The sequence below is a fragment of the Gossypium arboreum genome, chromosome 13, assembly GCF_025698485.1.
Source record: "Gossypium arboreum isolate Shixiya-1 chromosome 13, ASM2569848v2, whole genome shotgun sequence".
Classification (NCBI taxonomy): domain Eukaryota; kingdom Viridiplantae; phylum Streptophyta; class Magnoliopsida; order Malvales; family Malvaceae; genus Gossypium; species Gossypium arboreum.
This window is the reverse complement of record NC_069082.1, coordinates 2,045,579-2,065,447: the sequence shown is the minus strand read 5'-3', so window position 1 is coordinate 2,065,447 and position 19,869 is coordinate 2,045,579. Positions and strand designations below refer to the sequence as shown.

General features: G+C 30.5%; 2 protein-coding genes across 2 annotated transcripts; both read right to left on the bottom strand.

The window, feature by feature from the left end:
• Positions 1-403: 403 nt before the first annotated feature.
• LOC108462401 (probable transcriptional regulator RABBIT EARS) lies at positions 404-1,090 on the bottom strand. Its single transcript, XM_017762349.1, has one exon. The coding sequence runs from the start codon at positions 1,088-1,090 to the stop codon at positions 404-406; it is 687 nt and encodes a 228-aa protein (XP_017617838.1).
• A 10,000-nt stretch (positions 1,091-11,090) lies between these two features.
• On the bottom strand, positions 11,091-14,711 carry LOC108461928 (uncharacterized). The gene is made up of 5 exons (XM_017761910.2): positions 14,583-14,711; positions 12,559-14,363; positions 11,851-12,052; positions 11,577-11,770; positions 11,091-11,496 (listed from the first exon to the last, which is right to left on the bottom strand). Exons 2-5 carry the CDS (start codon positions 14,342-14,344, stop codon positions 11,420-11,422), a joined length of 2,259 nt encoding a protein of 752 aa, XP_017617399.1. The 5' UTR covers positions 14,345-14,363; positions 14,583-14,711; the 3' UTR covers positions 11,091-11,419.
• Positions 14,712-19,869: the final 5,158 nt, after the last annotated feature.

Here is a 19,869-nt window from a genome sequence, read left to right as displayed (position 1 = left end):
TATTTGAAATTGTCTCTAAATACTAATTAAAAAAAAGAGAGTTTACGATGAGTTTCATGCCTTATGACTGACGACTTGAGATAATTTGAAATGAAATTTTCTGTCAAAAGTGACATGTGACGATGTATGATTGGAGCCATGTTTTTTGACATGTCAAATTTTAACACCCAACATTTTAAAAGATTTATCACTTTCAAAAGTATTACCATCATCATGAGATGAAGCATAGAATTGGGATACTAAAAACAAATAAAAGTACTAAATTTTATATATAATATAGTAGACATGGTTGGAAAATAAGTTTTTCATTATCTGCACAATTACAGTAGCCCCTTGGCCTCTTTGTAATTTTCCATTGAACATAAAAGAAAATCAGAAGTTAGATTGAGTTCTTTGAGTCTGATCAGAGCAACTCCATTCTCTTGCAATCCCTTTGATCCATATTCCATGACTTCACCTTTGGTTGAACACCAAGCCTGAGCTCAAGATCCAACTCCTCCATGGACCCTGCAACTGCTGGCTTAACTCCAAGAACCTGCCATTGAAGAGAAGAATAACACTTCTCCTTCGGAACCAAAAATGGCAGTGTTGTTGAAACAGCAATCTTTCTTCTTTTGCAATTGATTACCTCATCGTCATAAGAACTTAATAGCCCTTGATGCTGTCCTTGAACAAAGGAACAAGTACCAAAGTTTTTAGATGAAGCTGAAACCCTAGAAGATGAAAAAGAATGAGCCAAATCAGCTGCTGGATGTTGGGATTTAGGGTCAGATGGTTTTAGAGGATTGGGGTTCTGATTTTGATTAGAAACAACTTCATTTTTGGGACTAAGAGATTGTTTGAGCTTAGCTCTATCTCTTCTATGAACATTCATGTGACCACCCAAAGCTTGAGCTGACTTGAATTCTCTCCTGCAAAAACTACAAGTATATGATCTAGGAGGCCATACACATCCCTCTAAAGACCCAGCTGCATCTTCTGCAAAAGCTTTTTCTTCCCAAGTCTCACTTAAAGAGTTGATTGACACTTGAAAATGGGATTTTAAAAACGGTCTCCTCTTCATCAACATCAAATACTGAGCTTGTTCCATGTTTTTTTTTTCTTGATTGATTTAAAGACTAAGAAACAGATAAGAGTCTGAAGTGGAAGAAAAGATAAGTTGGGGTATAGGTTAATATAAGAAGTGAGGGAGCTATGCATTACAACAGCTTTTGAAATGATTGAAATAAGACATTGAAAACTACTCCGAGTATCTAAGAAGAAAGGGAAAAAGGCTGAGCTGAAAAATTCTTGGTAGCTTTTTGGTGGGGGCTTATTTATTTATTTATTTGATTTGATTTGGCGCATCAAATTAGCTGATTTGATGCACAGTCGTCGTTTCTTGCTCTTATTTTGGCAATTTCCTTAAAAGCTCTCAGTTTTGAACAACTGTGAAAAACATTGTTCTACATCTGCAAATTGACGGTATTTTTACTTTGATGACCAATTTATAGTATTATTTTGGCAATTTTACTTCGTTTAAACATAAACTCAAAAACTTCAAACAAGACAAACAAGACATGTAAAGACTCGTATAAAAACAGGTTCAGCTTAGTTTTTTTTTTAAAAAAATATTCCAGGGTTTCTAATCACTTTTGTTTTTACGCAACTAAAACAAATATATATAATTATAAGAGTAATAATAAGTTAAAGTCTAACTTTTCAATTTGATTCCTTAAACATGTTGGGAATTTTCATCTGTTTCCCTTTCATGCATGCTATGTTAACAGCTTTCTACTTTTTATTCAAAAAATGGTAAATTAGTCTCGATATGTTAGACTAAAAAGTAAATTGATATTTCTATTAAAACTTCCATCTATTTCTATTGTTAAAAATTATTTTTTGTACATCAGCATGAGGTATACGTGGTACGTCATGTGAAACTATATATTTATTCCGTCAATCATACTAATTTTTAACTGTAAAATAGATAAAATTTTCAATAAAATAACTAATTTGCTCATTTTTTAGTAAAAAATAAAATGCAATCTCACTCTTAATATAGAAATCTCTATTATACTTTTACCATTAAACATCTATTTCTTGAGATTTCACATATGATCTTATATTTACACATATAAATACTCTAAACTTTTTAAATACTAAACCTTATCATTAAATTAATAAGCCATTCTTGTAAAACTTTTATTTCTTTTATATTCGTTGAAATCTAAAAGTTATAATTTGAAACTTTTAAATAAATTTTTTTAATTTCTCAAGGTATCTATAGGAACAAGTTCAGTAACTAATCATTCACATTTTGTAAACCCATTAAGGGGTAGATACTGACAAAGAGTTTTAAAGCTGTTCCATACCTAAAACAAAGATCGAACCCTCAACTACTAATATAACTTTCAAATAATTATTAATAATGAATAATGGCATTGGATTGGAATCTAAGTTTGAACTGAAACGACATAGAATAATTATACAATCAATAGTCCAAAAATTTTAGTCAAAATGGTTGTGAGAAATGTAGAGCTACAAAAGTTTGATAATGTTCTTCAAACAACATAGTAGCAAACAAAAAATGCTTTTTCTAATACTTCTAAGAAAATAATTAAATATCACTAATCACATTTTGTTTAATCAAACTACTCTCTTGGAATTTTTTCCCTTTTTTATTACAACAATTGAATGCTTGAGCAACCATCCAAAAACAAAAGTGGGTCAGACCAATCATTTTTGTATTCACAATGTTTAAAAATCTAAGGATTTGAATTAAATAAGAACAATAGGGACTGGTAAGCCTACTTGTTAACGTATTTGATGGACTCATTACTAAACTAATTTCCATGTGGAATTTCAACATTGGCCTTTGTTGTTAAGTCAGTTAGTAGAAATTATGTGACTCAAATTCTTATTAAAATAAAATATAAGTGATAAGATAGGGGGATTTTTGAGAGCAAAGACCGTAGCCCATTGTAGATCCCTAATAAGCAAAATACTAGATTGGGTCGCAACCGAAGGTGCAGGGCTCCGACCCCCGTGGTATGGTACGGTACAAGCTGCACAAGTAAAATCCATATAGAAGTTTACTTCCTCTATTTGATGTTGATTAGAATAAGTTGTTTTAATCTTACTGCATTACTTCTATTTGACTTTGATTAGAATAAAATTTTTAAACCTATAAATAGACGTAATCGTCTCTCTTCTTGTATTCATTCGAATTCAACATAGAGAATTTTCTTCTCCTCTGCCGTGGTTTTTTTCTGAAAGAGTTTCCACGTAAAATTCTGTGTGTTCTGTTTTTCTTTGTTCTCTTTGAGATACATTGCCATTATCAACGTTCTATTTTATAGTGACTCATTTAAATTATAGTTAGAAGCGAATTGATATATCTTTGTGAGTAAATTCAAAGTTCGAAGTTAACAGACCCTTGCAGTTGGAGCATCAATTCCTGTGGTGAAATAAATAATGTTAGTACACCTTGTTGTTGGACCTAGTTGCTATCAATTAAATTTAAGTTGCGATCTGTTAGTTGAGTGTTCATTTTCATTAAGAATAATATAAATTCAAATCACATTTAAATTGTAATAAATTACGGAGGATAATTGATATGGTGAATCTAATTGTATATTAGAATTGATCTTGGTATGCTAATTGAAGTTGTAGTCCTAATTAATTCTTCCCTAGAGAGTATGGCATTGAGGATGCACATTCCAGTTTACTTTTAGAAACATTCATAAGATTAATCCATCTTATTAGTTAGTTAGTTAACGATTGGAAATGCTTATTCAGAGAGGCTAGAAGTAAATTATAAATATCCGAACACATAAATTTATCATTATATTAAATTATAATTTTATAAATTTTAAAAGATTATAAAAGATAATTTTACAAATTGTATATTTTTACAAATTTTAAAGAGACAATATGAAACGATTTTACTATTTTTGAAGGCTAAGGTCATGAATAAACCTTTCTAAATTGGTGCCGCAAAAATTTATAGGTAGACTACATTAGCAGCCACTTAATTGTGGTTGGTAACCAAAAAAGATAAAATTGAATAGTTAGGTGATTATTTTGTAATTATCTATAGCCCCAACCCAAAAATAAAAAGATGATACACTTTCACACACTCGAACACACATCCTCCTATATTGATTACAATACTCAATCAATAACACTAAGAAAATTAAATTTAAGATTATTTAAGAAAAACTGAGATTACTTTATTTCCTAAAATCTATATTCTTCCAAATATTTACTTTTTTCCTTTGATAATATATTCTAAAAACAAAACTAATGATGAATTAGTGGTCCAAATGGCCTAATAAGGCTAAGAGATGACATAAGTAAGCTGTTGAAGGTCCCTTTTATTATCTTGTTCATATCTTTGTCTGAATTACTTACATTGCCATAACTGGCCAAGAAATGATTCCTTTTTATGCAAAACCCAGTTTTGGTGAAGATTTGTATATTTCCAAAAAGCTTAAACAATAAAATAGGAAAGAAGATGAAGAATTATTAATGATTAGAATCATTTACTATTGAACAACTTAACTCCTTTATTAAAAAACTATAAACAAACTGTCCTGTGCTGATATACATATATTCTACCTAAAATGTCTTCATTCTTCAACTTGATGGTAGATTGAGAATTTGAAATAAAACATACATACATACATATATACATATATAGCATATTTTATCTATTATAATTACATTAATCGTTGTTATTAGATTTAATTATTATAAGCATTGAATTGGATAACTCAACAACTACTTTAACTCAAACATACTGAATGACAACTTAATATCTCAAAACTCCTAAAGTCTTATCATTTCCATTGAGCCAATTTATTTTTAATTATTTATTGATGTATTTATTATTTACCAATTTATTATTTTAAATTATTTAGTAAATCATGAATTAATATATAAGTTGAAATAATTTCAAATTTTAAAATTATGATTATAATATTTTGATGTGAGAACTTGATATTTGTAAATGTGATAGTTCTTTTATTTGTAAAAATAGTTATAATTATGAACAAAATAATTTAAATGATTCTTTCATAAAATAATTAAAAATAATAATCTCTATTAATTTTAAGTAAAATGATTTTTTTGTCTTGAATTATATTAAAAAAATTTATTTTAGCTCTCAAACTTTTGACTTTTGTCAAATTGCTCAGAATTAGATGGAGAAGTTAACGGTTAACTTTGACATGGATGATAGATATTGATTTGGCCTCCACATGGTAGGTCACATGTATGCCACATCATCAATTAAATAAAAATTTAAAAATATATTATTTAAAACTTCAAAAAATAAAGATATATTATCAAATCTCACAATAAAAGCAATGATTTAAGCCCAAATTATCATACCATGGTAGGAGACACACCCGTGTCTTAACCCGCGTGGGCATTAAATGTGAGATACACGGTCGTGTTCTAGCTCGTGTCCTTACCCGTGTAACTCTCTGACTTGTGCCACGCGACCAACCACACGACCGTGTGCTAGGCCGTGTGTAAAATGCAGGGGTCACACGGCCAAGCCACACACTTGTGTGCTAGGCCATATGTAAAAACCTGGGCATTCTATTTTGAAATTTCAAGGTGCAGGGGATGTACGGCCAGATCACACACCTATGTGCCAGGCCGTGTGCCACACACGGCTGAGGCGCAAGCCTGTGTCTTTGCCTGTGTGGACGAAAATAAGCCATTTTAAAGCCATTTTTCTCACTCTTTTTAATATCAGCCTGTACACAACATTTAAATACACTAATATGTCTCAACCAAGTAACCCAATACAAGCCAAAAATCATATTTTAAACATAATATGTCATCACAAAACTCATTTGCATAAACTTACCAAAACAACTTCATTCATTGATTTATTAAAATCTACTACTAACTACATGCATACAAATATATATATATATATATATATATATATGTATCATTCACAATCATATTTCAAGTTTAACTTTTTTCTAATTAAACCCTATACATGCCATATAAACCATAATATGTATAACAAAGTCTACCGAAGCAACCTGGATAGTATGGCTCGATGGTTGATCTGATCCTTTGAACTTCTTGAAAATCTACAAAGAACACTCAATGACACAAGTAACCTTAACGAAGCTTAGTAAGTTCATTGGCTTTAAAAATAAATCTTACCGAACATGCTATAACAATAATTCATTAAATAAGCATTTCACTAACATTTCCTGCCAATCACAATTTCAATTAATAAAATTCACTTGATTGAGCTCAATATTAATAACTACTTAAATTCTTCCACATTAATTCCATATTACACTTACCAATACTTGTCAAATTAGAGAACGACTTACAGATTTGAGTACATCGTTTTCTTTATGCCATAGTCCAACTATGGTCTTACAAAATTGCCATGGCTCTACCATGGTCTTACACTCTTAATGCCATAACGTAGTTATGGTCTTATCATCAGGATGCCATAGCCCAGCTATGGTCTTACACGTATACATATACTGCCATGGTCCAACCATGGTCTTAAGTTCAAGGTGTCATAACTCAGTTATGGTATTTTCATTAAAATGGCATAGCCCAACTATGGTCTTACATTCAAACATTGCCATGGTCCAACCATGGTCTTATCCGTCAATTCATTTTTTTGTCACGGAACAGTCGTACTCAATCCGGCGTTCTACTCATTTTAAACATTCAATTCAATTCTCATAATTTAACAATAACTTTATTTTCAACAATAATTGTATGAGTAAATGTAATTATAAAATTTATCATTTAATAAATAAACATCAACATTTAACCATATGAACTTACTTGGGGTAGATTGTAGAACTTGTTGTAATTCAGGGACTATTTGACTAATTTCCCTTTTTCACGATTTTCTTCGGGTTCATGATCTAAAATATAGAATTATTCATTCATTAGCATCTAATTCAATTCTAATTCACTTCACAATTTATGCCCTTCAATTTTTGAAATTTCACATTTACCCCAACTTTTACATTTTTTACAATTTAGTCCCTTATCAATTTTCCTACCAATTGAACTAATTTTTCTCAATTACCAATTTTTTTTCATTATTTTAAGCTATTTTACAGCCTTTTATTCACATAAATCTAACAAAAAACTCTAATTCTTTTATTCTTCACAATTTAGTCCTAATAATCAATTTCTATTGAAATTACTTGATAAAATCATCATATAATAAATTAAAGCTTCAAATCCATATTAATTCATCATAAACATCCAGAACTCATCAATGGTAACTTTCAAAATCACCCATGAAATAAAAAAACTAATGAAATCAATAGTTGGACCTTGTTGTAAAAGTCTCAAAAATATAAAAATTTCAAGAAATAAACAAAAATTGGACTTACATGAAGTAAAATATGAAAAACAGATTCTCAATTGTTCTTCAATGGTGTTTTTGGCTGAGAATTATGAAGAAATATCTAGAAAATCTTTTAATTGTTGTTTTATTTGTTTAATTTACAAAATTTCCAATTTTGTCTTGTTTACATTGTTTTCTTGTTTATTTCTATACCCATGCCACCCGGCCTATATAATTTAGGCTAAATTGTTCTTTAAGTCCTCCTTGTTTACTTTTTGGAATTTTTAATCGCCATTCCATTAATTTGTAAGTTTTGCACCTTTTTCAATTTAGTCATTTTTAATTAATTAACTATCAAAACGTTAAAATTTTCTAGCGAAATTTTAATACAACTCAATGACACTCTTTAAATATTTATAAAAATATTTACGACTCGGTTTATGAAATCGAGGCCTCAATTCCTCATTTTTAACTTAATTTACCTAATAAATTCTTTTAAATCACAAATTTACTAATTCAAAAGTTTCCTAAAGTCATACTTGACTCATAAATAATAATTAAATATTAAAATTTTCAGACTCACTCGTCCAATTTAGTGGTCTCGAACCACAGTTTCCGATACAACTAAAAATTAGGCTATTACACTTAATCCCACAGTACAACCCTATATTTAAAAAGCATTGGAAGTTTATCTCAATATGGGATAATATAAGGTTTCTTTGGTATTGACGCAATTAGAAATCCCCTTGAATTCTTGAGGGTTAACTCCACAAAATATTGCATTGAGAGCCTTCAACTTTGCATTTACAAGATTTTATTCTTCATTGATCTAGATTAATTCAAGTTTAGAAGTTGCTACACTATTTATCACAACAGTTGGATGCTCCCTTCCAGTCAAGATTGAATGTTATGCTTTTTCATCTATGGACTTTAAAAAAGTTATCATCCTTGCCTCCGAGTAGATATAGTTCATGCCATCTAACATGCTAGAAACTGAAGAACCTTCCATCTCATTTGGAAATCAATGACAAGATCTCCACTTAATGTGTCAAGTGTTTACCTTTGTTACCAATGGAAAATTCATTGATTTTGCCTATCTGATATTCATATAGTTGCAACTCAATGTAGTTACTACTAGTAATAAAATTGAGATGGACATTGAAAATTATTAACGCACTTCTGAATCTCCTACACATACGGAGCCTTACCGAGAGGGCAATCTAGTATATAAGCAACAAGTACAAATTATTATTGAAGTCCAACTCACTTACCAAATTGCAATCTCACTCGTAGGCTTCAAACTATATCACTTTCTCTTTAAGAATTCTCCTCATGAAAACGTAAACTGATGAAAACAATTTAGTTAGTTACAATTTTGCACTCAAATAATAGTTCCGAATGGAACAAAATGAGTGCCTTCTCTCTCTCTCTCCCTCACTACTTAACCCAACAAGCCATCTAATGTGTAAACATAAAAGGCTTGTTAAATTGTAATCAATATCAATCTTTAATTCCACTAAAATAGTCATGAAAAAGATCTTCAATAATAAGTATATTATGCAAAGCTTTTTTTAACATCAAATTCCTTAAAGATCAAATCTTCTATTTAAGGGAACTTCAATCATATTGTAAGCCTTGATATTCTCCTTACTTGGCTCAAATCTTGCACGAAATATATTTAATAATGGGAAGCTAAAAAGCCTCATGGATAATCAATTAAAAGTCCAAATAGTCTTGGTTCAAAACATGCCAACCATATAAGGCAAGTTACAATAACCTGATAGATGTTCCTTAAGTTGTAACTAGCACTGTATCTAGTAATTTTCACTAGAACTAATAAAGTGCTTGTATGTATCATGCTCATTTCTAGCTTTAGTTTAAAGTTATAGCTAATATAATTGGCTTTAGAAAGAACCATTTTTTAACATTACTTTTCGAACGATTAATTTTTATTTAGAATAGTTGTTGTTTGAGAATAGTTATGTTTAGAACATATATGTCCAAAATAGAACTCTTGCTTCAAACAACTATCATCCAGAGTAATTGTCATTCGAAAATAATTCCTATTGAGAACAACCGTTATTCAAAACAACTCTTATTTAGAATAACTGTTCTGCAAGAACAATTATGTTAAAATATATATATTTTCATTTAAAACAATTCTTGTTTAGAATAATTATTTTCCAAATATATTAATTGCTTAGAACAAACTCTTTTAATAGAAAGTACTATCATGAAACAACTCATCGTAAAAATATTCGAAAAAATACATTTTCTAAGAGATGTTTGACTAAAAATGTTTAACACTATAATACTTTAAAAAGAAGTGAAAAATAACTCAAAATATGGCACTGCACTACTTGACGGATCAAAGAACAAGATGGTTGAAGAAATTATGATTACAGATGTTTCCCAAGTGCTGCATATTTGCTACAATTGGGGAAAAGTGGACCACCCTGGGCAAACCTCACCGTAATTAAGTACTCAGATGTCTTTTGCCTGCTTCATGATAGGCTACTTGCAGAAAATTTTCAACTAATTTACCCCCCAGGACTTCTTTAACTTAAGTCATTGAAATCTCAAATTTGATCTCTATGGCTAAAGGTGTGTTTTTGCCAAAAATTTTGCCCTCCTGCTTGCTGTTTTTTCATTTTTGGGGATTGTTGGCTATGGAGCAATGAATTTGGTGATCTATACAAAATTTATTTTTCCTTATCTTCTAGAATTTTGAGGTTTACAATGATTTAGTGTTTTACAGAGAAAGAAAAATCAAACTTTTTAGACAAAATCTCACTCTAAGAAATAATGTGGGTCATTTGATTGGAATGGATAGGGATTCTTTCATTGTCAAACAAATCCAAGATTGGCATAAAGAAAATAATAGTTTGTAAATAAAGTGATGACAGGTGCTGGAATTTGAAATCCGGAGGTACTAGATGAGACTTTAAGAGTAATTACATGAATCAATTAAAATAACCTCTGAATCATTTAATGATGGAAACAAGTTCATATTCTCTCCCCTAAATGAACTTGTCATGTTTCTTTTAGAAGATTCTCCTACAAGTAACAAGAAAGAACGACAGAAGAAAACTTGAGCTCCGATACCATGTTAAAGCATTCGACCTAAAACCGATTGGCAACAAGAGATCAAACTTCAATACAAGACTGCAAGCAAACTCGGATTTAACCGATGTGGGAAAACACCACTTTGACAAGCTTGAGTTTTCAGTCATCAAGAGGGAATTTCCAATAATTTTCAACTTTGCTATTAGGAATAAAATGAAATGATCAACCACCATATACTGCCACCAATCAGTCAAACAAGCACACAAACTTTATAACACAAATGAAATCAGTATTTTCATCTTCCAATGATTTTAGATGCATCTTCAATCAGGGAAGGAAGTAAAAAAGGGTGGTTGGAGTAGGGTAAAGATGCCTTGCTTACCATTCTATTCCAAGAATTCACCATATCCGCTGCTTCAGAATCACGCATTCCAGCATCAAGAATACCACAGTTTACTACTTGCTAATGTTTTCAATCTCATTAAATAAAGCAGAAAGTAAAGGAAAATGAACAGATAAGGAAGAAGCAGCAGGCAGGTTCAAGCTCATCTTCTCTGAAATACTCATGCAAAGATCAAAGAGTAGGTTAACAGTAAACCTACTTGGATGAATTGCAGTAATGATGATAAAATTATACTGAACTAAAAGTAGCTAAATAGTTATAAGGTAAGTCCCGATCCAGAGGTTAGCAAGAATTTGTGTTACTATATCTCAGAATCAATGACAAGTGACATTCAAGACAATATATCAGCCCAATGGTCAAGCATGTTTTTGGGTTAAGATGAAAGGCCTGAACTATGCTTAAAACTTTCTAATATTCTAACCATGAATTGATAAAAATTGTTAACATATTGTCAAATCCTGACTAAAAATCTAATTCTCTGATGTTTCTACTCTTTTCTTAACAGAATGGTAGAGCAGTTCCTATAAATCTAGTCATTAGTTATTACACTAATTTACATTATTTGCCATCGGTCACCATCTAGGATTATCAAGATTAGAAATGGTCTTCGGCTAGCTTACTACATTATCTTCAGCATTTTCGTTGTCACCCTCTTTCATTCTATTGAAAATCTCATGATCATTAAAACCTGCATGAAAAGATCAAATAAATACACAGAGAGAAAGAACCTTCTTTGGTGAGATTACCATATCCAAGAAACAAAATTACCTGCACCTAACTCTTCCACTTCATCACCAGGTCTTAAAAGCATTGTGTTTACAGAAAGTGTCTCAAGTGTTGTCCAATCCGGATAGGTATCGTCATCCAAAAATGCGTCAATTCCTGTAACCCAGTCTTCCACAATAGAGGCAGACTCAGATGACAAGGGCTGCATAGAATCATGTTGCTTGCTCTCATAACCTCTGAAAGAAAAATCATCAACTGAAGATAAAATTTTGTTGCGCCAAATGCATAATCCGTAAATGAGTGAGATTCTGCATACATTTGTCTTAATTGCAAGTTGCATTGAACAAAGATGAGATCTCTGAGCCGCTGCTGCTCTAAGCAATTCCTTGTTTCATACAATTTTTCAAAAGGAATGTGATTATGCTTAAGCCCAAGAGTACTGCAAGTCTGACTAAGGACACGGATAGCCAAACGAGCCAAATTTGGGCAACTTCCTCCATATGTTGACCACCATTCAACTATAGCAATCAGCATACAAAGCAATGATCAGCCAATTGAAAGAAATTAGGGAAAAGGATATCACAACAGGACACAAATGGTGAAACACAAGCATGCTCTATGTGCAACAGAGCTACTTCAACCAGATAAGTTTGACGTATTATCCATTGCACAAGCACGTGTAAGAATTTGGAATTCAAGTCATGCACACAAATAATGATGAGAACAACGCATGCAGAAATTCAAATCACCTATAAGTTAGTTACACTTTTCCCCTTGAAGGTTCTTTAGTAGCCAGAATTGCCACACCTTAGCCAAATCAACATCTTATTCAACCAAAGCAAGGAAGACAGCATTTTCTTTGACTTCATTGTTCTAGGATATTCGGTAATTCAATTTGCAATCTAGTAGCAGGAAATAGAAAGAATCTACTAACTACTCTTACTAAAAGCATAAATTACAACAATAATTTAAGTTGAAATATAGCAGCCAAAGTTTAGAAAGCATCCATAAGATAGACTCTCACCAGGGAGTAAAGTGTCTCTAGCTCTAACTGCCATCTTCCTCCCAAAATCTCCAACGGAATTCTTGTATGAGTTTATCTCCTTGGAGATTTTATCTTGAACTGTTACTTCAGGAATCAATTTCTCTATACAATCAAGCATCCCTGACAGCATCTCATTAGGCATGTCTCCTTCCATGCTATAAAAGAACCTGGGGTTAAGGTAGAAACCAGCAGCATGAAGAGGATGGTGCCATTGTTGTTCCCACCAGTGATCTATAATATTCCAATAGACCATATATTCATTCCTCTTGACTAATTCTTTCTTAAATGTTTCTTTTGCTCGATACATGCCAGCATAAACATATCCCATTGCAGGCCTCTTCTTGCTGCCAACCATTCTCAGAACTCGAAGAAGAGGATTGGTTAACCGAACAATCAGAATACAAGAGGACCAAAATGACTGATTACTCACCAAATCCAACATCGCCAGTCCCCCTGGTTTCTTTGAATATGGGCAGTCTACCCACTGCTGTGAAGTAACCATGGCCTGCAAGTTGTTTTTAAGATCAACCATCCGAGTCAATGTTGTAAAGTTTGTAGCTGAGCGAGTGGCTGCTGGTTCAACAATATCATTGCCAAAAGTATACCGTCTTACCATATTCAAGACCACACTATGATTATAGATAAATTTTGTAATAGATCTAGCTTGCTCAATTATTGCATTGATCCATTCAAGCTTCGCAAAATCCTCAAGTATCAAGTCTACACAATGAGCTGCACAAGGAGTCCAATACAGAGTAGGGAAAGTTTCAGCTAACCTCCTCCCAGCAACAATATATTGTTCCTCGCCATTCGTGATCACTTGCAAGACATGCTTAGATCCAACTTCTTCCACCACTTGCTTAAGCAATTCATACAAAGCATCCGAGGAATTGATTACACTAGAAGCATCTATAGATTTCAAAAACACTGTTCCTTCAGGACAATACACCAAAAAGTTTAGCAAGATTCGACCTGTTTGAGTGTTCCATTGGTTGACCAGAATAGAACAACCAGTCCTTACCCATGCCCCCATTACTTTATCATTTTCACTCTTCACTTCCTCCACCGATTTCCTCAATATCCAACCCTGAAGATCATTACATGAAGGCATTAGAGCCCCAGATCCTCCCGAGACAATAGCATCAACCATTGGCTGGAAATAAACTGAATTAACTGCATCCATAGTTGCACCAATATCAAACAAAAATCTCCCTATTGCCATATGTACATGATTATTTACTCTCCTTGCACCTAACTCAACCGGAACAAAACTAAGGGCATTAGCCTCAGCAGGCAAACTTTTACCTCTTCCCCTCTTTCTCCTCTCCCCAGCAACATTACTTGTTCCTTCCCGATTAACTAACAAACTCGAACTAGGCTCAAGTGTATCAGATTTTTCAATCATAAGCAATCCAGTATTAGTGTCAACCTGATCGCCATACGCCTGTATCTCGGTAGAAACCTGATTAACATTCGTTATCTCCTCCGCAATCTTTTGTTTTTTCCTTTTCTTTACCACAACCCCATCTAAACTTTCTTGCATCAAAACACGAACATCGGACGGGACACGCAGACAAGTAGCAGCATTACCCTTATGACCAGCTAAATGTTCCTTAATCCTATGAATCCCACCACCTTTAAATATTTTTCCACAATATATACACTTCAATTGTACCCTTTCACCATTCTTAAACATTTGACAATGTTTCCATGCTGGGTCATGTTTTTGTGATGTTATTGGTATTGGTTCCAAATTTGATGACATTTTTCTCACAAATCAGAACCTTTAAAACAACACACATTTCTACATTAAACTCATCAAAAATTAACATTAAAACAGTTGCATTTGACAAAATCAATAGCATTAGGTCATAACTGTAACAAAAAAAAAAAAAAACCCTAAAATTGACAGAAATTAGAACAAACATGTTAACATCTTAAACAACCCAAATCATAAAATTATCTTTGAATAAAAAAAAAAAAAAAAAAGGAAAAGAACTTACTTGCAATTCTTTTGAATTGCTTTTCTGGGAGAGAGCGGCAATTGAATGAGAACCGAGTCAAGGGAGTTGATGACGGGAATAATAAACCGAGGGTTAGGAAACCGGATGGACCGGTTAGGGTATTGGGATAAACCGGTTGGATTATATCAAACTGAAACAAAATAAATAAGAAAAGAAAAGCTATCAACATTTTAACAGTGCAATAAATCAAATTTTAGAAATTCATAATTTTATAAATAAATAAAAAATCAGCTTACCTCTAATTGGTTTCCCCCAAACCGAGTTGACAGGGAAAACAATAAACCGAGGCCTATGCAACTTGATGGATCGGTTAGGGTATGGTACGACCCGGTTAGTTTATTTCTAATTACCAATTTGCCCCCAATTCTCTGGGGTGCAAATCTTTTCTTTTAATAATTACAATCAACACTAATTTTTATTTTGTTGTACATTAAAGAATTGATTTTCAATTTTAATCATTTTTCTTAAAATTTATCATTTTATTTTATAGTATAAAAAATATTTTTAAAAATAAATTTTAAATTACTTTAATTTGTAAATAAATAAATAATATTTTATAAATAAAAGGAAATTATAATATTTAATTAAAATACAAAAAGTAAAACAATATGGATCAATTATAATAATGATTCATGATAAGTACGAAATATATTTATATGAAATTGATTAATCACATTTAGTAATGTTTAAACAAATAAAAGTTAAGCATTTCCTTCCATACAACTCTTTTTTTTTTTTTGGATATTTGGTCTCTATTTTTCAAATTGTGATGCATTTTATATGAGTTTTATTGGAATAATTGTTAGATTAAATGTAACGATTTGATTTTAGTGATGTCAAAAATACAGTTTCAAAATCTTATTTACAGAAACATTATGAAGATCTATTGAAGATCTATTGAAGTTCAGTTAAGTAATTTAGTCGAAAAAAATGATTAATTAAGGCTCAGTGATTAAATTGTAAAAGTCCAATTGCTATTGAATTTTAATTAACAAAAGGCTTGAGGACCTAGATAGCAATTATACAAAGGACCAAAATGGTTATTTAACCATTTTCCATCATGAATTAGTGGATAAGCTAATGGTTAATTAAGTAAAATAAAACATTAATTTAACTAATTAACTAAGCTTAATTAGCCAAAATCCAAGTATAAAAGGAAATATTGTAGGAACTCATCTTTCTTCCCCCATCGTCCAAAGAAAAAAAAATAGGAGAAAGCTTCAAACTTTCATCCATACGGCCATGTCCAAAATCCATAGGTAATTAAGTTATTTTTCATGTAATTTTTATAGATATATGGTCATGGAAGCTTGATTTAGCTAGCTCATGTATCAATTTGTTCAATTGTTGAAATTTTAACAAGTTATCATTGTTGAGAAATTGAAGAATTAGACTTGAAATTGATAGAAATTAAGATTAGATTATAATAATGACTAAATTGTAAAGCTTAATAAGCATAGTTGTTAACTTTGTTACATTAGGTACCAAACTGAATAAATTGAAAACATGTTATGAAATTATGCTAGGAATAAAATTATAGGGTCCCTAAAGAAATAATGTGAAATTGGATTTTGATCCAAAACTAAATATTGAAAGATATGTCTAGCCCAAGTTTAGGGGCTAAATTGAATAAAATGCAAAATATGCTTGACTTTGTATTTAAATGTGAATTTGATGGAAATTGATATCTTTTACCTATCGTATTATTGTACGTAGCTAAAGACGACGCAGGACCATCGAGAGGGAAAGGAAAAGCAAGAGTATTTGACGAGTGATGCGAGATTTCAGTTTATGATTTTATGATTCAAGTTCAATTTTGTTCTTTTCATATCCATGTTATATTGCATGATTGAGTATCGACGTGAGTTAATATTAATCGTATGAATTGATTTGCTATGATTGATATTGATTATCGAGATAGTGGATTAAATTAAATAAAATGGAAAGTAGTATGATTTCGTGAGACATGATTTGTAATATAAGAATAAATTGAAACATGTTATATGATACGAGATATTGTGTTTAGATGATGAAGCGAAATTTGATTTTGAAATTGGATGTGAAATTATATATTAATTGGATTGAATTGAAATGAAATATGAAACAAATGATTGTTATGTTATCGTATAGTGTACAAGGTATGAAAATATAAATGTGATCGATTGCAGGGTATGATAGGTAAATGTAAATGATTACATATGTGAATATGAATGATTATAGGGTATGATAATGCAAATATGAATACTTGATGCCCATGTGAACTTAATAAAAGGTTAGGATACAATTGGCATGCCAATAGGGTCTTATGCGCGCTCGTATAGGATATTTGATGGTATGGAGATTATGACAGGTTATATCAAAATCCAGCATCTGGTGTGGATTATCAAGTATTATTTGTCCCTACGAAGACCTTGGTGTGGTGGAGGGATGCATTTGCATATGAATATGCATTTGATTCTTACAGGCTTGGCACTTCAATGCTTTGATGTGGAGTAGTTTTGCTCATACGAGCTATCTTGATGTGGTGTGGTTAATTCGTGTATTCTAATAAGTTTTACCAGATTCCATTGGGTGAAATATTGAAATCAAAACTTGAAAACAAAAAATGATATAAAATAAATTTTGGTAAACTAATATATTGTATGATTTGAATTGAAATGGTATGAAATTATGAATTGATAATAATATATGAAATGATGTAATAATATGGAACTATATGAGTGCATATATGTAATTCATTTCACGATAAGAAAATGTATAAAAGATAATGCGATCCATTTAGAATCGAGCCCTGCGAGTTGAATTGAATACAAATGAGTCAGTAAACTTCAGAAAGAGATCTGAATGGTAAGTTAAAAGGTTAAATGGTATTGATTGAACATGAAAATTTAATAGTTTAATGTCAAAGGTATACATGTTTGATACATAAATGGCTTTGATTGTTTAAATGGTATAAAGATTGGCACTTAACTAGTGGTATTATTTGATCAATTCTATTGTAATGTTGAATGACATGAAATGATAAATTTAAATGTTAATATCAAATGAATTGATGTCATTAACTAATAATTTCTAAACTCAATCTGAGAAATCAATAGCGGGAATGCCATTGACTATTAACTTCTTAACATCACCTTTAGGAAGGAGAAAGTCTCATTGGTAGCATTTGAATCTCTCTCCCCATTAGAAACAGTGGAGTCTTTCCCCATAACTATATTTTTCTACGAAAGCCATCACATCTTCAATATTAGACCCCGGGTCCTTGAAACGAATCTTTTTGGTATTTGGATTACCAGAAATTTCATCCATTTTTTCATTGTTATCACTCGTTTATAATTTATAAAATTTTAAATTAATAATGGTAAAATTGTATTTTAACTTCTCTGTTTATTATATAAATCTAAATATAATTATAAATAACTCATGGTTTAAGATTGTGGTGTATGAATATTAGCCCAAAAACAATTAGAAAATAAATTATAAGATGGAAAATATATGGTTGAGTTGTCATTGATTAGGCTTCCTTGGCTATGAGAATTTTCAGTCCCACTTGCTTCAATTTTATTTATTTTTCTATTGGAACCAATTGAAGATAATTAAAATAATTATTTCTAACTAATAAACAACTTGAAATTCAATAGTAGATCTAACAAGATTCTCGTACTGAAACAGACCTTTTTTTATTGTTTTTATTTTTATACGACTAATTAAATTAGTGTCATGAATTAATTTAATATTAATTCAAATGTGAAATTATTAAATTATTTTTACTTTAAAAGATAACTAATATTATTATAAGAATATTTTAATCTTTTTATATTTTTATATAATCTTTAAATAAAATAATTGAAAAATATTATTTAGATATCAACTACAAGACCGACAAGTTCTTATAAAATATCCTTATCACCCCACTAATACTCATTCATTAAATATTTTGTATATATATTTTTAATATAAAATATTTTCGTTCACTCTTATGAATATGATAAAATCTAATTTCAATTAAATTTAAAGTGAAATTGAATTTTTAAATGAAAGTAAAATTATAAAATATTCGATTAGTTTTTTTATAATTAATAAAAAATTTGACTCATTCTAATCATTTAATTTTTGTACAGGAACGAAGACAAAGAATTTTTTATAGAAATTAAATTTTAATTTTTATAATTATAAAATATAATTTCATAATTTGAATAGCTTATATCTATATAATTTTAAAGGATTAAATTAATTTTTATTATTTTTAGAGAATTAATATATAATTTTATTTTTATTAATTTAAAATTTTAAAATTTAAAAATTTCTATTTTAAGGGTCAGGGACCTACTAATATCTCACTTTTCTATATATATTTATAAAAAAAAGGGGGGAACCAAACAATTACATGATGAGTATATTTTTTGTAATTTTATTATGATTTTGGAATGATATGTTTTGACTATAAATTTTATATTCAAAGAATTCCTATGTCCAACTAGCAATTAGGTCAAAGTTTGTGGATGAAATAATTTGGCAAATAGGGTTGTAGGCATCTGTCATTCTACTTTTGACCTGCAAATTTATTTAATTTTGGCTAGAATTTGGCAGATAAGAAATTGGATTCCATTACATCTCTTTCTTCACTTATTTATCTTCTCATTTTTATTTTTATTTTTTGTCCATAAATTGATAACTATCTTGTTTGGTAAGGCAAATTTTGACAATTGTAATATGTCATTAATTATTAAGTAGCAAGTTTCATGCTTTATTATTGATTAAATGGAATTGGATAAGATTGTTGCATACTTTGGGTAGAATTTTTTTCAATTAGAAGGTGGGAATTGAGGTATAAACTTTTAAAAAGTTAAAATATAATTTGATTTTGTATAAGTTTATGATATCATATTTTTGAAAAGGATTAAATAGATTTTTTATTTTATTTTAGAGGAGGTAAAATATAATTTATCATATATAAATTTATAATTTAATAATTTTAAGGGGATTGAAATATAGTTTTTCATTTTGGAGGGTGAGGGCCCGTGCTTGCCCCCCTTTTGCATTCACACCTACTTTAAATCAAATTGTTTCCTTTTATACCTAGGTTTTCCTTCATTGATTTACTGTTTACATTTTGTGAGCAAAGTGATAAAAGTTGACTAGTTGCCATTAGAAAACCCTAGATGGGACATAATTAGTTTTTTTAAGGGATACAATGGATATTATCTTGGAGGAAGAGGATGAGCAAGATAAAGACCTAACGAGTTTTGTGGTAGTTGGGAAGATC

Excerpts from the sequence above, each read along its gene's own strand:
- LOC108462401 (XM_017762349.1), bottom strand. The coding sequence starts at position 1,090 with ATGGAACAAGCTCAGTATTTGATGTTGATGAAGAGGAGACCGTTTTTA.
- LOC108461928 (XM_017761910.2), bottom strand. The coding sequence starts at position 14,344 with ATGTCATCAAATTTGGAACCAATACCAATAACATCACAAAAACATGAC. Across the intron at positions 12,053-12,558 it reads TAGAGACACTTTACTCCCTG|TTGAATGGTGGTCAACATAT; the intron begins GTGAGAGTCTAT and ends TGATTGCTATAG. Across the intron at positions 11,497-11,576 it reads AGTGGAAGAGTTAGGTGCAG|GTTTTAATGATCATGAGATT; the intron begins GTAATTTTGTTT and ends CTTTTCATGCAG.